The sequence below is a fragment of the Tribolium castaneum genome, chromosome 8 (assembly GCF_031307605.1).
Source record: "Tribolium castaneum strain GA2 chromosome 8, icTriCast1.1, whole genome shotgun sequence".
Taxonomy (NCBI): domain Eukaryota; kingdom Metazoa; phylum Arthropoda; class Insecta; order Coleoptera; family Tenebrionidae; genus Tribolium; species Tribolium castaneum.
Genome location: NC_087401.1, coordinates 16,298,544 through 16,314,019, shown reverse-complemented (window position 1 = coordinate 16,314,019; position 15,476 = coordinate 16,298,544). Strand labels below are relative to the sequence as shown.

The 15,476-nt window shown below is 33.6% G+C and overlaps 2 protein-coding genes and 1 long non-coding RNA gene across 3 annotated transcripts in view; 2 read left to right on the top strand and 1 right to left on the bottom strand.

The window, feature by feature from the left end:
• Window positions 1–22: 22 nt before the first annotated feature.
• Window positions 23–607, bottom strand: LOC135267022 (uncharacterized). The gene is made up of 2 exons (XR_010335263.1): window positions 416–607; window positions 23–369 (listed from the first exon to the last, which is right to left on the bottom strand). It is a non-coding gene; the product is annotated as an uncharacterized LOC135267022 (long non-coding RNA).
• Window positions 608–1,344: 737 nt separating this feature from the next.
• On the top strand, window positions 1,345–5,486 carry LOC661298 (vanin-like protein 1). Its single transcript, XM_967468.5, has 6 exons — window positions 1,345–1,554; window positions 1,600–1,710; window positions 1,763–2,049; window positions 2,097–2,308; window positions 4,534–4,794; window positions 4,847–5,486. The coding sequence occupies exons 1-6, from the start codon at window positions 1,510–1,512 to the stop codon at window positions 5,467–5,469; spliced, it is 1,539 nt and encodes a 512-aa protein (XP_972561.1). The 5' UTR covers window positions 1,345–1,509; the 3' UTR covers window positions 5,470–5,486.
• Window positions 5,487–5,663: 177 nt separating this feature from the next.
• su(w[a]) (suppressor of white-apricot) overlaps window positions 5,664–15,476 on the top strand; it is a 61,762-nt gene continuing 51,949 nt past the window's right edge. The window contains exons 1-7 of the mRNA XM_064358571.1: window positions 5,664–5,947; window positions 5,995–6,331; window positions 8,460–8,673; window positions 9,584–9,672; window positions 10,003–10,219; window positions 10,313–10,837; window positions 10,893–11,147. Coding sequence (XP_064214641.1) covers window positions 5,733–5,947; window positions 5,995–6,331; window positions 8,460–8,673; window positions 9,584–9,672; window positions 10,003–10,219; window positions 10,313–10,837; window positions 10,893–11,147 — 1,852 coding nt within the window. The 5' untranslated portion in view covers window positions 5,664–5,732. The remainder of the gene's footprint in view (window positions 5,948–5,994; window positions 6,332–8,459; window positions 8,674–9,583; window positions 9,673–10,002; window positions 10,220–10,312; window positions 10,838–10,892; window positions 11,148–15,476) is intronic.

Genomic DNA, 15,476 nt, shown 5'->3' with positions numbered 1-15,476 from the left:
TAGTCGGAATGAAAACGGGGAATGTTTTGCACTTATTTTTATTAATTCTGTAAATATTCTGAATCCAAGAATTATCATGAAGGCATAGTCGAATATTGGGGTGTTGAATTTGATAATTAAGACACAAACCGAACATGTTTACGATAACATTAAAGTTTTAATAGCGATCTCTAAATGAAAATCCATAATGGAGTGTTCAGATATTTTAGTAGACTTCGAACAATTAGGTGTATCTTTTTTATGTGCGTATAATAGTTGAATACAGTTGGGGTATGCAAAATTTATTTGGTAATCATTTTTAACACCTTTGCCATGCGCCAATTGGCTTGGTCCAGAAATGAAAAGCTATATTTTTGGGGTATCTAAAAACTAGGGAATTTATAAAGGTTTTTCCTGGTTTTTAAAGTAATTTTACTTGGAGTGTCGAGGATTTTAAGTCGCTTTAAGTTGTATTTCATTGATTTTTTCCATGCGCCAATTGGCTTGGTCCAGAAATGAAAAGCTATTTTTGGAGTGTCTAAAATCAAGGCATTTTGTAAGTTTTTTACATCTTTTTCGGATGGTTACTTTTGGGAAAACAGTAAATTTGTAGGATTCTACCCTGTTTTTCGTGTGCCCAACGTTTAGTGGCCTACACATATTTGGGAACTTTTGGGGTGGATAAAAATTCATGATTTTTGAGAGGTTTTAGGCCCTATTCGGTTGTTTGCTTTTGGACAAACAGCTAAATTTGTAAGGTTCTGACTTGTTTTTTAAGACGCCAAATGTTCTGGCCCAGAAGTAACATTCTATACTCTACTCTTGCTTTTTTTTAATAAATTTGCATTTTTGAGTGGTTTAGAAGCACAAACTTAATTGCTTTTTTAAAAAAACAATTCGAATTTGATTTTATTTTCGTTTGCGTTTCTGAATTAAATAATTATAATAATAATACATTTATTATAATAATTTATTATTATTTATTTATCAAACTATCTCCAAAATAAGCCAAGAATTTACTAAATGATGTAATTTTTCTGTGTGGAATTTTGCTAAAACTGATCAATTTTCGAAATTGTTTCTAAATTTAAATTTCCTTTGTTGTCAGTTATTGCCAGATTCACACGTGTTTATTAGAACTAAGGAACTGAACACTTGAATTTGTGCTTATCAGGAGCGCTGGCCAAAGGTTTTTCAAATAATACATACAAAAGTTAAGTAATAACACTAATAACATTACAAACAAAAGATAACTTGCAAATTACTTTAAAAAAAAACGAAAGAAAACAATAACACAAAACAAACTATTTTTAAAATATTGAGCCTCTGCTCTTTAAATGAACAACCAAGTAACAATTTTTTCATTTTTATCAGCACGTCTGAATATGAAACTGCAAAAACGCAAATTTTTGCTAGACGTGGAAATGGTTAAAGTGTAAAGTCATTTGTTACTAATCTTATCTTTTGATCCAATATAAGTGTCTCACAAGACGAGATTGTCATTTAAAATAACAAATCTCAACGAGAGACATGATTTTTCTCGCGTTGTGTTTATCAATATTGGCCTTTTCGCAAGTAAGTGACTTGGAAAAAAATACATTTTAAAATTACCAATTTAAGGCCGCAAAATGGGACAATGTGAACATTGCAGTTGTGGAGTATCAGCCAGTGGATAACGTTTCGTTAAACGCGAAACAATACATCGAAATTTTAAAAAACATAACAAATACTGTAAGATAATGAATCCATTATTTTTGAACCCAACTAATTTTTCAACTGTTAGAAGTTGGATTTGGTCGTTTTCCCTGAAGATACACTTCGTTCGGATCGAAACACGTCCGTCGAATTCAAAGTGTTGGACACTCCGTGCGATTCCGACACTTTTGCCGATTTTTTACACGATCTTTCATGTGCTGCTCGATTGTCACGTACTTACCTCGCTGTAAATCTTGTCGAAAAAGTCAAATGTGATAAAAGTGAAGCGGACTCGAGCGATAATTGCAAAAATTACGGGTTTTATTTCTACAACACTGATGTGATTTTTGACCGTAATGGCACTATTGTTAACCGGTTTGTATTCTCAAGTTGGTTAAAAAAAATCAACACGTTTTTTACAGTTATCGCAAGTATAATCTTTTCGGTGAGTACTCAATGGACAGGCCTGAGACACCCGAAGAGATTGTTACTGAGACCGATTTTGGCTTAAAACTTGGAGTTTTTACGTGTTTTGATATTTTGTTCAAAGCCCCAGCTCAGGAACTGCTTAAAGATGGAATCGATGCTGTGATTTACCCCACGATGTGGTTCTCAGAATTGCCGTTTTTGACCGGTAATTATTCCCCTAACTGCAAAATTAAGTTGGCAACAGTGGCGAAATTTTTCGGGGATTTTTTTTAGACCAAATTCGACAATTTCCGCTCAAATTTTGTGAATTTTTTGCTTATTCTTGATAAAATTTTGAAAGATAATTGCATGTCTGGCTGGAAAACGTGCAAGAATGCTGTTTTTTGGCTTAGTTTTTATGGAATTCTGCGAAATAATTGTTTCCGTTGGTTTATTTTCGGTCAACTTTAGTGATTTTTTGGTCTGGTTTAACAAAGATTTGCAAAAAACTGGGTCCATTTTGGCATTATTTCACAGATTTTTGAACTTATTTTTGACGAAATTTTGCAAATTAAATGCGAATTTGGTCGGAAAACGTGTTTAAATGCCAGAAATACGCAAATTTGGCTTGAATTAATAAATTTTTGGCTTATCTTTGATGAAATCTCCCAAAATTATTGCTCTCAATATTTTATTTTCGCTCAAATTTAGTGATTTTTTGACTTCGTTTGATAAAAATTCGTAGCAGAAAATGACTTTTTAGCTTAAATCTTTAGAAAAATTCAAAATCTGTACCACTTTTATATGATTTACAGATTTTTTGACGAAATTTTGAAAAATAATTGCATATTTATTTGAAAATCGGGCATAAAATAAGCATAATTAACAACATTTTAGCTTTATTTTGTGACTTTTTGGATCAATTTTGATAAAATCTTGCGAGATAATTACTTTTATCTTTAACAAATATTTCGAAAAAAAAACAAATTTTCAAGCTCAAAAACCTGCAAAACTTTTGAAAAAGTCAAAAATTCTTCCATTTTCATATAATTTATTTATTTATTGACGAAATTTTGCAAATTAAATGCGAATTTGGTCGGAAAACGTGTTTAAATGCCAGAAGTACGTAAATTTGGCTTAAATTAATAATTTTTTAGCTTATTTTTGATGAAATCTCCCAAAATTATTGCTCCCAATATTTTATTTTCGCTCAAATTTAGTGATTTTTTGACTTCGTTTGATAAAAATTCCTAGCAGAAAATGACTTTTTAGCTTAAATCTTTAGAAAAATTCAAAATCTGTACCATTTTCATATGATTTACAGATTTTTTGACGAAATTTTGAAAAATAATTGCATATTTATTTGAAAATCGGGCATAACTAACAACATTTTAGCTTTATTTTGTGACTTTTTGGATCAATTTTGATAAAATCTTGCGAGATAATTACTTTTATCTTTAACAAATATTTCGAAAAAAACAAATTTTCAAGCTGAAAAACCTGCTAAACTTTTGAAAAAGTCAAAAATTCTTCCATTTTCATATAATTTATTTATTTATTGACGAAATTTTGCAAACTAAATGCGAATTTGGTCGGAAAACGTGTTTAAATGCCAGAATTACGCAAATTTGGCTTAAATTAATAATTTTTTAGCTTATTTTTGATGAAATCTCCCAAAATTATTGCTCCCAATATTTTATTTTCGCTCGAATTTAGTGATTTTTTGACTTCGTTTGATATTTTTTTTTAGCAGAAACTGACTTTTTAGCTTAAACACGTGCTTAAATCTTTAGAAAAATTCAAAATCTATACCATTTTCATATAATTTACAGATTTTTCGACGAAATTTTGAAAAATAATTGCATATTTACTTGAAAATCGGGCATAAAATAAGCATAACTAACAACATTTCAACTTTATTTTGTGATTTTTTTTGGATCATATTTGACGAAATTTTGCAAAATACTAATTAAATGTTGAAAAACGTGCTCAAATGCTTGAAATAAGCAAAGGTATTTTTGACGTAATTTTGCGAGATAATTGTGCTAATAAATGCTAGAAAACGGCAAAATTATGTTATTTTAGACTCAATTTAGTGATTTCTAGCCAAATTTAATAAATTTTCAGTCCAATTGAGTAAAATAATGTAAGAAAACTTAGTTATATTAACTTAAATATATGTTTAAACGCTTGAAAAAGATTCGATGTTTTTTTGGCTTATTTTTGACGAAATTTCTTAATTAATTGCGTTTTTCGTTGAGAAATGTGTTTAAATGCTTAAAAGTAAGTTTACATTACAGTTTTTTGGCTATTTTTGACCCAGTTTAGTGACTTTTTACCAATTTAGTAATATTTTGAAAAAAAAATTGGGTATGCAACTCAAAAATTTTCCCCTAATTTCGCGAAATAATCGCTTCTATTGCCAACCTAACCGGTTGAAATTTTTGGTAGCAATGCAGGCGCAACAAATGTGGTCTTACGGCCACAATATCACACTTTTTGCTGCGGGGGCTAACAGTCGCTCCGCCGGAAGTGGCGGAAGTGGTGTTTATCGCGGTGTCAAAGGTCTAACAGTTGGGGGCGTTGTGGCAGAGGGTGGAACCCAAGCTTTTATTTATCAAGGTGATGACAAAAAACAAGCGAGTGAAGATGTGGACGAATTGGCGAAAAAAATGGACGGTTTTCACTTGAAAGTTGATGACAGTGTTCAAGGTGATTTTTTCTTGTATTATTATTTTTTTTAATAATTAATTACGAATCCTAGATTACAAAACTGTGGTTTTGAACACGTCTGTTAAATCCACAAAGACTGAGCTTTGCTACGAGAATGAGGACAAGGAACAGTTTTGTTGCAATTTTACAGTCGAGACAACTTTAGATGCAATTAAACCCGACTTAAACTTTTACACTTATCGCCTAGTGGCGTTTTCGGGGATTCGGTCATATTCAGGCGTTGCCAATGGTGGGATTGAAATTTGCGGGATTATCGCCTGTTTGAATAATTCCCTAACTTCGTGTGCCCAAAGATTCCCGAATTATGATAAAGTCCAGTGGCCCGTAACGTTTGAAAAAATCACAATTTCCGCAAATTTTGAGAAGAGCGAAAATCATACGCAATTTCCCAACTCACTTAAAAGCTCCATACGACCGATAGACACAACTGAAACGGCCTGGAGTGGGTCACAAGTCACACGAGACGGAAAAGATTTGATAGAGCGCAAGTTTTCCATAACTAAGCCTCAGAATAGGTTGCTAACTTTCGCTATTTTTGGACGCAACTTTGAACAAGACTCCACGCCACGTGATGATAACAACTCAAGTGGCCACTTATCCGCACTTTGGGTTTTATTGTGCACGTCATTGTTTGTCTTGTATGAAATAAAGTAAAGTTGCTCACCCTTTTAGTCGCACAGTGCTACCACTTTTAATAAAATTCAGAACTGCCAACTGACACATCCATTTTGGATCACACGGTACCGGTGCACTTAACGCTGTTTTTGAGTAAAAGGCGCCGAATGGAAATAATTAATTTACGTTTCGTTAACTAATGGGCTCTGGTAACGTGTAATTAGCCAAATATTCGTAAAATTGTCCATTATTTGGTTTTGCGTATTGTTGGTTGCCGGGGCAACCGGCATTGTTTGTAAAAAATGTTGCCAACCGTACAAAAAATCAAAATGGCGCAGTGGGGCACAACTTCAGAGTCGGGTATTTTGCGCAAAAACAAGCCGAAAGAGAACCACGACGATCTTTTAGTGTTCGGTTATGCGTGTAAATTGTTCCGCGATGACGAAAAGGCCTCCTACATCGATAAAGGCCACCATCTTATCCCGTGGATGGGAGACGACAGTCTCAAAATTGATAGGTTAGTTTTACTTTTGGTTTACTTTGAATTGATTTGGTTTTGCGTAGATATGACTGTCGGGGCGCCCTGTCGGACATATCACCGTTTGAGGCGAGTCGGGAGGGTTTTGACGCCATGCGGTGGTTGGGTTTGAGTGACTCTGAGAGGAAACTTGAGCAGTTGTGTGATAAGGAACGGTACTATTCGTTACATATCAATGAAGAAGAGGAGCAAATGTACAAGGAGGAGGAGCAGAAGAGACAGAAAGCGAATGAGTTTCAGTACAGTTATGACGTCCCGGCGAACCCGGCGCCAGAGAGCGCCCCCACGGTGGCAGAGCCCGAGGAGGAGGACGAGGAGTACGTCCCGTCACCGCATTTGGACGTGCCAGTTGATATTGCAATAGTGAGTACAGGCGAACAACGTGAAAATGACGCCTCGATAAACCAGCCAACTAGACGTAGTTTCAAGATAAATTCTCTTAGGAGCCACTTTATTCAGCAATTTTTTATGTTTATCTTTATTCATCAATGTTTGAAAATTATAATTTACACATAATAATTCGACAAATCTAATTTGTTTCGTTGTCAATTTTTATTAATTTTTATAAATCATTTAAAATAGTATTGTTTTACATAAAAGTTTAAAATAGACAGCCTAAGAATTTTGTACAAGAATTATGTTACCTAATTTAATTTTGGACGACAGTTTATTAGAGACAATATTACATTTATAATAATTTGTCTTTGGTCAATTTGGTCTTATTTAATTTATTTACTATTTATCTTATTTATTATTGTAACTTATTTTTAATTTTGCAAAATAGATGCGTATATTTGGTGGAAAAACTTGACTAAATGCTTATCTTTGATGAAATTTCGCGAAGTAATTGCTCCCATTACTTTATTTCCGCTGAAATTTAGTGGTTTTGTGACTTCGTTTGCCAAAAATTTTCAGTAGTAACTGACTTTTTAACTTAAACACGTTCTTAAAAATTCAAAATCTGTACCATTTTCACATAATTTACAGATTTTTCGGCTGATATTTGTCCAATAATTGCATATCTATTTGAAAAACAGGCTTAAATACACAAAAAAGTAACAAAATTAGCTTTATTTTGTGACTTTTTCGATCATTTTTGATAAAATCTAGTGAAATATTGCTTTTATCTTTGGGCACATTTAGTGGTTTTGCTAGGTTTGGCAAATATTTACAAAAAAAAAACATTTTTAAGCTCAAAAACCTGCCAAACTTTTGAAAAAGTCAAAAATTATTCTATTGTTATGTCTTTTATTAATGTTTTGACGACAATTTTTGCTCAAATTCTGATGAATTCATTTAGAAAAGTCAATAATTACGCCATTTTGACATAATTTTGCAAATTTTTGGCTTATTTTTGATAAAATTTTGAAAGATAATTGCATGTCTGGCTGGAAAACGTCCAAGAATGCCTTTTTTTGGCTTAGTTTTTATGGAATTCTGCGAATAATTGTTTCCGTTGGTTTATTTTCGGCCAACTTTAGTGATTTTTTGGTCTAGTTTATCAAAGATTTGCAAAAAACTGGCTCTATTTTGGCATTATTTTACTGATTTTTTGGCGAAATTTTGCAAATTAAATGCGAATTTGGTCGGAAAACGTGTTTAAATGCCAGAAATACGCAAATTTGGCTTAAATTAATAATTTTTGAGCTTATCTTTGATGAAATCTCCCAAAATTATTGCTTCCAATATTCTATTTTTGTTCAAATTTAGTGATTTTTTGACTTCGTTTGATAAAAATTTTCAGCAGAAACTGACTTTTTAGCTCGAACACGTGCTTAAATCTTCAGAAAAATTCGAAATCTGTACCATTTTCATATAATTTACAGATTTTTCGACGAAATTTTGAAAAGTAATTGCATATCTACTTGAAAATCGGGCATAAAATAAGCATAACTAACAACATTTCAGCTTTATTTTGTGACTTTTTTTGATGAAATTTTGTAAAATACTAATTAAATGTTTGGTTGAAAAACGTGCTCAAATGCTTGAAATAAGCAAAGGTTTTTTGACGTAATTTTGCGAAATAATTACGTGGTAATAAATGCTGGAAAACGAACAGAATAATGCTATTTTTGACTCAATTTAGTGATTTTTTTAATCAAAATTAATAATATTTTGCAAAAAAAAATTAGGTATGCAACTCAAAAGCGCTTGAAAAGGCTATTTTTTTATGTTTATGTTTATTCACCAACGTTTCAAAATTATAATTAACCCATAATAGTTTAAAAAATTATATTAATCAATTTTATTTTGAAAAAAATAAAGTAAAAAAAAAGTATTAAGTTAATAATGATTTGTTTTTTAATGCACAATTTTATTAAATTAAATTAAATTTTTCATTACATTTAAAAATACGCAACATTTTCATTTAGTTAACTAGACAAAATAAGTGGCAACTTAATTTGAATTAAATTTATTTTGAAACTAGGTCAAGTTTGCAATTTAGTGTCAGAGAGGTTAAATTTTTCTACATTTTTTTTTGTTTATTTAGCCAAAAACCGTCAAAGAAAATATTCGGATCGAGAAAACGGCGCTTTTCGTATGTAAACAAGGGCCCCAAATGGAAATCCTAATCAAGGCCAAACAAGCTGATAATCCACAATTTGGTTTTCTGAACCAGGGACACAACTTGTACAAGTATTACCGGCACGTGTTGGCGGCTATCAAAAGTGGCCGGTATCAAGTTACTTCAACCACAAAAAAAGGTCAGTGTGGGGTTTATTTTACGTTAGCTGCTAGTTTAAGTTGGCAAGAGTGAATAATTTGAAAATGTACGAACAAAATAGTATGCAAAACCGCGCACATTTAAATTTCCTCACATCATAAATAAAAAAAAATGCACTGACCTTTATGACGTCCTCTGTTCTTATGGCATCTTCTTCTTAAACGGACCTACTGTAATAAAAAATAATAATAATAAATTAGAGCAGTGTGTCATTTAATTAGTTGAAAATATTACAGTCAAATTTTACACGTTGTTAAAAGAACCAATCACATTTGTTTAATTTGCTCACTTGATCAGTGAGTTAAGCATTTAACTGTGGATTAAATTAATGACCGAACCTCAATTTAATTTATTTATAAGGAAAATATGGCAAACTAACCCTTTAATCCGGATTGTTTTCTCGTTTTCTCTCTTGAATAGCACACACGAACGCACTAACCAACGAATTTAAAAATTTTAAACCGCAAAATTTCGATTTTATTTTAACACGTCCGCTCGCGACAACAGCAAGTGACAAACTGAGTGAAATAATGGGCGCAACAATAATTGTGTAAGAATAAAACGTCACCAAGAAAAAATATTATCTGTGAGGAAACTGATGTGGCGAGGTGGGAAACAAATATACAGGGTGGCGCAAAAATAAATATTTCTAGTTGAGTAAAAAACGAAATTAATAGCCTAAACGATGGAGAATTAATATATTCGGCAATTCAACGATATTTTCACTGGACTATAAATATTATGAATCAGTTGGGACATTTCTGTTTAAATAGCGCTTTTAATTAATTGATTTACTACGAAATTTTGTACACAACTTGCTTTTTGGTCGGTGGTTTTATTACTATTTTGCGAAATTTTGTCAAAAATAAGCCGAGAATTTCCGTTTTCAGAGGAAAAGCGTGAAGAGCCGCCTGAAGCAAGTTCGACCGATGATCACTACCTTCACCCAAGCTTAATATCGACGTCAAGCAGCCAACCGGTAGGTTTGTCCGGTTCTAAGTTCGCTTATTTTGTGATAATTACACGCCTCTGTATAATTAGTAAAAAAATAAAAGCTTTGATAATAAAATATCTTAGTTTTAATGTTGTGAACAACTAATGACGTTTTTTTCTGTTTGCAGGTACTAAGGTGATAATTCGTGTGTGTCTCGAAAAGTTAACGACTGATTTAAAAAGTTGTCTCTCTTTGGAACAATTTTTTAGGATCTTTTGATTTTTGATTGATTAAGAAAGAAATTTTTTACCATAATAATTTTCATTTAAACGCCAACCGATTAAACAGAAATATAACATTTCAATTCTTTGACAGGATGTACAAACTACAATACCGACAATACCGTACAAGCCTTCGGCCAATTGTTCCTATTCACAGTTGGTTAACAGGATCCAGGGAAACAGCCAATCGGAAGGCGCCAAGCCGCCGGAAATGACCTACGACCAGCAGCAGTATTATCAGTATTACTACGCAGCTCAGTACTATGAGTATTACAAGCAGCTGGCGCAGTACCAGCAAGGGAATGGACAAGGTTGGTCACAATATGAGAAAATTGTTTACAGCACGAGCGTAGCGAGTGCTGCAAACTATTTACTTTAAAATGTAGCTCATAATGTGTCCATAGGTGCGAGCATTCAACCGCCTGAGACGCACTTGGACCCCAGCGTTCAAACCTACATCCAACAGATGGCGTACGCTCAATACATGCACAACCAATCATCAAGCACCAATCCCTACGCCCAGATCGTCTCGAACGTTAGTAAAGAAATGTCAAATCCGTATCCAACGGACGAAAAAGTGCCAAAAACAACAGAACCGGACGCCGAAAGCGTCGAAACGCCCAAAAGTACGCTCCTTCTACTAGCTCAGTATGGTTCCGATTCGGAACCGGAAGAAGACGACAGTTTTAAAACCCCAACCGGGGAAGTACAGATCGTGATTGACAAAATGGCAACGTACGTGGCCAAAAACGGCGTCCAGTTTGAGGAAATTGTCAAGGCTAAGGGGGATCCCCGATTTGAGTTTCTCAACGAAAGTCATGAATTTTATAAGTATTACAAGAATAAGATCAAGTTGATTACGGAGGGCGAGGGCAGCGGGGACAAGGGGGCGGGGACGCCTCCCAAACCCAAGGAGAAAAAAGTTATAGGTTTGTTATTAATTACAATTTTTGTTTGTTTTTTTATGGAAAAAATCTTGTATAGCACCCGTGAGTTTTTCAATCAAAAAACCAAAAGACGACGTCCCGAAGGAAATTAAAAGTGCGCTTCCGGTTGAAGAAAGTGACGAAGAAGAGAAGCTCACGACTGAAACAACTGATTCAGTTACAAAAGAAGCAGAATTGTCAAATGATACGTCGGAGTCTAGTCACAAAAACGGGGTTTTTGACGGGGAAGACCCTATTCTTGAAATGATCGATCTGACTGACGATATCGAGGAGCGAAAGGACGCAAAAAGAGGTGAATCCCCAATTTGTTCTTTAATTTATTTAAAAAAAAAAATGTATTTTTAATTGACTTTTTGTACAAAACAACGTTTAAACACCGCTTGTTTTAAAGTGACGTAAGAAATATTTTTTGTAGCCACTTAATATGAATTAATGGTGTAAAAAAGCTTGTAAAATTAATTAAGTTTGGTTTTGATAAATTTTGACGAGGTTAAATTTTTGCCGATATCTTCCGAACGGTTAGTCGTAGCGACTTGATTCTTGCAAATTTGGATTCCGCCGGTCATTCTACGTTAGAAACACTTAATTCTAAGGACATAAGCCTGAATAGAAGAAAATAATGAAGATTATTTGGTTTTAATAAATTTTGACGAGGTTAAATTTTTGCCGATATCTTCCGAACGGTTAGTCGTAGCGACTTGATTCTTGCAAATTTGGATTCCGCCGGTCATTCTACGTTAGAAACACTTAATTCTAAGGACATAAGCCTGAATAGAAGAAAATAATGAAGATTATTTGGTTTTAATAAATTTTGACGAGGTTAAATTTTTGCCGATATCTTCCGAACGGTTAGTCGTAGCGACTTGATTCTTGCAAATTTGGATTCCGCCGGTCATTCTACGTTAGAAACACTTAATTCTAAGGACATAAGCCTGAATAGAAGAAAATAATGAAGATTATTTGGTTTTAATAAATTTTGACGAGGTTAAATTTTTGCCGATATCTTCCGAACGGTTAGTCGTAGCGACTTGATTCTTGCAAATTTGGATTCCGCCGGTCATTCTACGTTAGAAACACTTAATTCTAAGGACATAAGCCTGAATTGAAGGAAAATAATGAAGATTATTTGGTTTTAATAAATTTTGACGAGGTTAAATTTTTGCCGATATCTTCCGAACGGTTAGTCGTAGCGACTTGATTCTTGCAAATTTGGATTCCGCCGGTCATTCTACGTTAGAAACACTTAATTCTAAGGACATAAGCCTGAATAGAAGGAAAATAATGAAGATTATTTGGTTTTAATAAATTTTGACGAGGTTAAATTTTTGCCGATATCTTCCGAACGGTTAGTCGTAGCGACTTGATTCTTGCAAATTTGGATTCCGCCGGTCATTCTACGTTAGAAACACTTAATTCTAAGGACATAAGCCTGAATAGAAGGAAAATAATGAAGATTATTTGGTTTTAATAAATTTTGACGAGGTTAAATTTTTGCCGATATCTTCCGAACGGTTAGTCGTAGCGACTTGATTCTTGCAAATTTGGATTCCGCCGGTCATTCTACGTTAGAAACACTTAATTCTAAGGACATAAGCCTGAATAGAAGAAAATAATGAAGATTATTTGGTTTTAATAAATTTTGACGAGGTTAAATTTTTGCCGATATCTTCTGAACGGTTAGTCGTAGCGACTTGATTCTTGCAAATTTGGATTCCGCCGGTCATTCTACGTTAGAAACACTTAATTCTAAGGACATAAGCCTGAATAGAAGGAAAATAATGAAGATTATTTGGTTTTAATAAATTTTGACGAGGTTAAATTTTTGCCGATATCTTCCGAACGGTTAGTCGTAGCGACTTGATTCTTGCAAATTTGGATTCCGCCGGTCATTTTATGTTTGAAACACTTAATTCTAAGGACATAAGCCTGAATAGAAGGAAAATAATGAAGATTATTTGGTTTTAATAAATTTTGACGAGGTTAAATTTTTGCCGATATCTTCTGAACGGTTAGTCGTAGCGACTTGATTCTTGCAAATTTGGATTCCGCCGGTCATTTTATGTTTGAAACACTTAATTCTAAGGACATAAGCCTGAATAGAAGGAAAATAATGAAGATTATTTGGTTTTAATAAATTTTGACGAGGTTAAATTTTTGCCGATATCTTCCGAACGGTTAGTCGTAGCGACTTGATTCTTGCAAATTTGGATTCCGCCGGTCATTCTACGTTAGAAACACTTAATTCTAAGGACATAAGCCTGAATAGAAGAAAATAATGAAGATTATTTGGTTTTAATAAATTTTGACGAGGTTAAATTTTTGCCGATATCTTCCGAACGGTTAGTCGTAGCGACTTGATTCTTGCAAATTTGGATTCCGCCGGTCATTCTACGTTAGAAACACTTAATTCTAAGGACATAAGCCTGAATAGAAGGAAAATAATGAAGATTATTTGGTTTTAATAAATTTTGACGAGGTTAAATTTTTGCCGATTTCTTCCGAACGGTTAGTCGTAGCGACTTGATTCTTGCAAATTTGGATTCCGCCGGTCATTCTACGTTAGAAACACTTAATTCTAAGGACATAAGCCTGAATAGAAGGAAAATAATGAAGATTATTTGGTTTTAATAAATTTTGACGAGGTTAAATTTTTGCCGATATCTTCCGAACGGTTAGTCGTAGCGACTTGATTCTTGCAAATTTGGATTCCGCCGGTCATTCTACGTTAGAAACACTTAATTCTAAGGACATAAGCCTGAATAGAAGGAAAATAATGAAGATTATTTGGTTTTAATAAATTTTGACGAGGTTAAATTTTTGCCGATATCTTCTGAACGGTTAGTCGTAGCGACTTGATTCTTGCAAATTTGGATTCCGCCGGTCATTCTACGTTAGAAACACTTAATTCTAAGGACATAAGCCTGAATAGAAGGAAAATAATGAAGATTATTTGGTTTTAATAAATTTTGACGAGGTTAAATTTTTGCCGATATCTTCCGAACGGTTAGTCGTAGCGACTTGATTCTTGCAAATTTGGATTCCGCCGGTCATTCTACGTTAGAAACACTTAATTCTAAGGACATAAGCCTGAATAGAAGGAAAATAATGAAGATTATTTGGTTTTAATAAATTTTGACGAGGTTAAATTTTTGCCGATATCTTCCGAACGGTTAGTCGTAGCGACTTGATTCTTGCAAATTTGGATTCCGCCGGTCATTCTACGTTAGAAACACTTAATTCTAAGGACATAAGCCTGAATAGAAGGAAAATAATGAAGATTATTTGGTTTTAATAAATTTTGACGAGGTTAAATTTTTGCCGATATCTTCTGAACGGTTAGTCGTAGCGACTTGATTCTTGCAAATTTGGATTCCGCCGGTCATTCTACGTTAGAAACACTTAATTCTAAGGACATAAGCCTGAATAGAAGGAAAATAATGAAGATTATTTGGTTTTAATAAATTTTGACGAGGTTAAATTTTTGCCGATATCTTCCGAACGGTTAGTCGTAGCGACTTGATTCTTGCAAATTTGGATTCCGCCGGTCATTCTACGTTAGAAACACTTAATTCTAAGGACATAAGCCTGAATAGAAGGAAAATAATGAAGATTATTTGGTTTTAATAAATTTTGACGAGGTTAAATTTTTGCCGATATCTTCCGAACGGTTAGTCGTAGCGACTTGATTCTTGCAAATTTGGATTCCGCCGGTCATTCTACGTTAGAAACACTTAATTCTAAGGACATAAGCCTGAATAGAAGGAAAATAATGAAGATTATTTGGTTTTAATAAATTTTGACGAGGTTAAATTTTTGCCGATATCTTCCGAACGGTTAGTCGTAGCGACTTGATTCTTGCAAATTTGGATTCCGCCGGTCATTCTACGTTAGAAACACTTAATTCTAAGGACATAAGCCTGAATAGAAGGAAAATAATGAAGATTATTTGGTTCTAATAAATTTTGACGAGGTTAAATTTTTGCCGATATCTTCCGAACGGTTAGTCGTAGCGACTTGATTCTTGCAAATTTGGATTCCGCCGGTCATTCTACGTTAGAAACACTTAATTCTAAGGACATAAGCCTGAATAGAAGGAAAATAATGAAGATTATTTGGTTTTAATAAATTTTGACGAGGTTAAATTTTTGCCGATATCTTCCGAACGGTTAGTCGTAGCGACTTGATTCTTGCAAATTTGGATTCCGCCGGTCATTTTATGTTAGAAACACTTAATTCTAAGGACATAAGCCTGAATAGAAGGAAAATAATGAAGATTATTTGGTTTTAATAAATTTTGACGAGGTTAAATTTTTGCCGATATCTTCCGAACGGTTAGTCGTAGCGACTTGATTCTTGCAAATTTGGATTCCGCCGGTCATTCTACGTTAGAAACACTTAATTCTAAGGACATAAGCCTGAATAGAAGGAAAATAATGAAGATTATTTGGTTCTAATAAATTTTGACGAGGTTAAATTTTTGCCGATATCTTCCGAACGGTTAGTCGTAGCGACTTGATTCTTGCAAATTTGGATTCCGCCGGTCATTCTACGTTAGAAACACTTAATTCTAAGGACATAAGCCTGAATAGAAGAAAATAATGAAGATTATTTGGTTTTAATA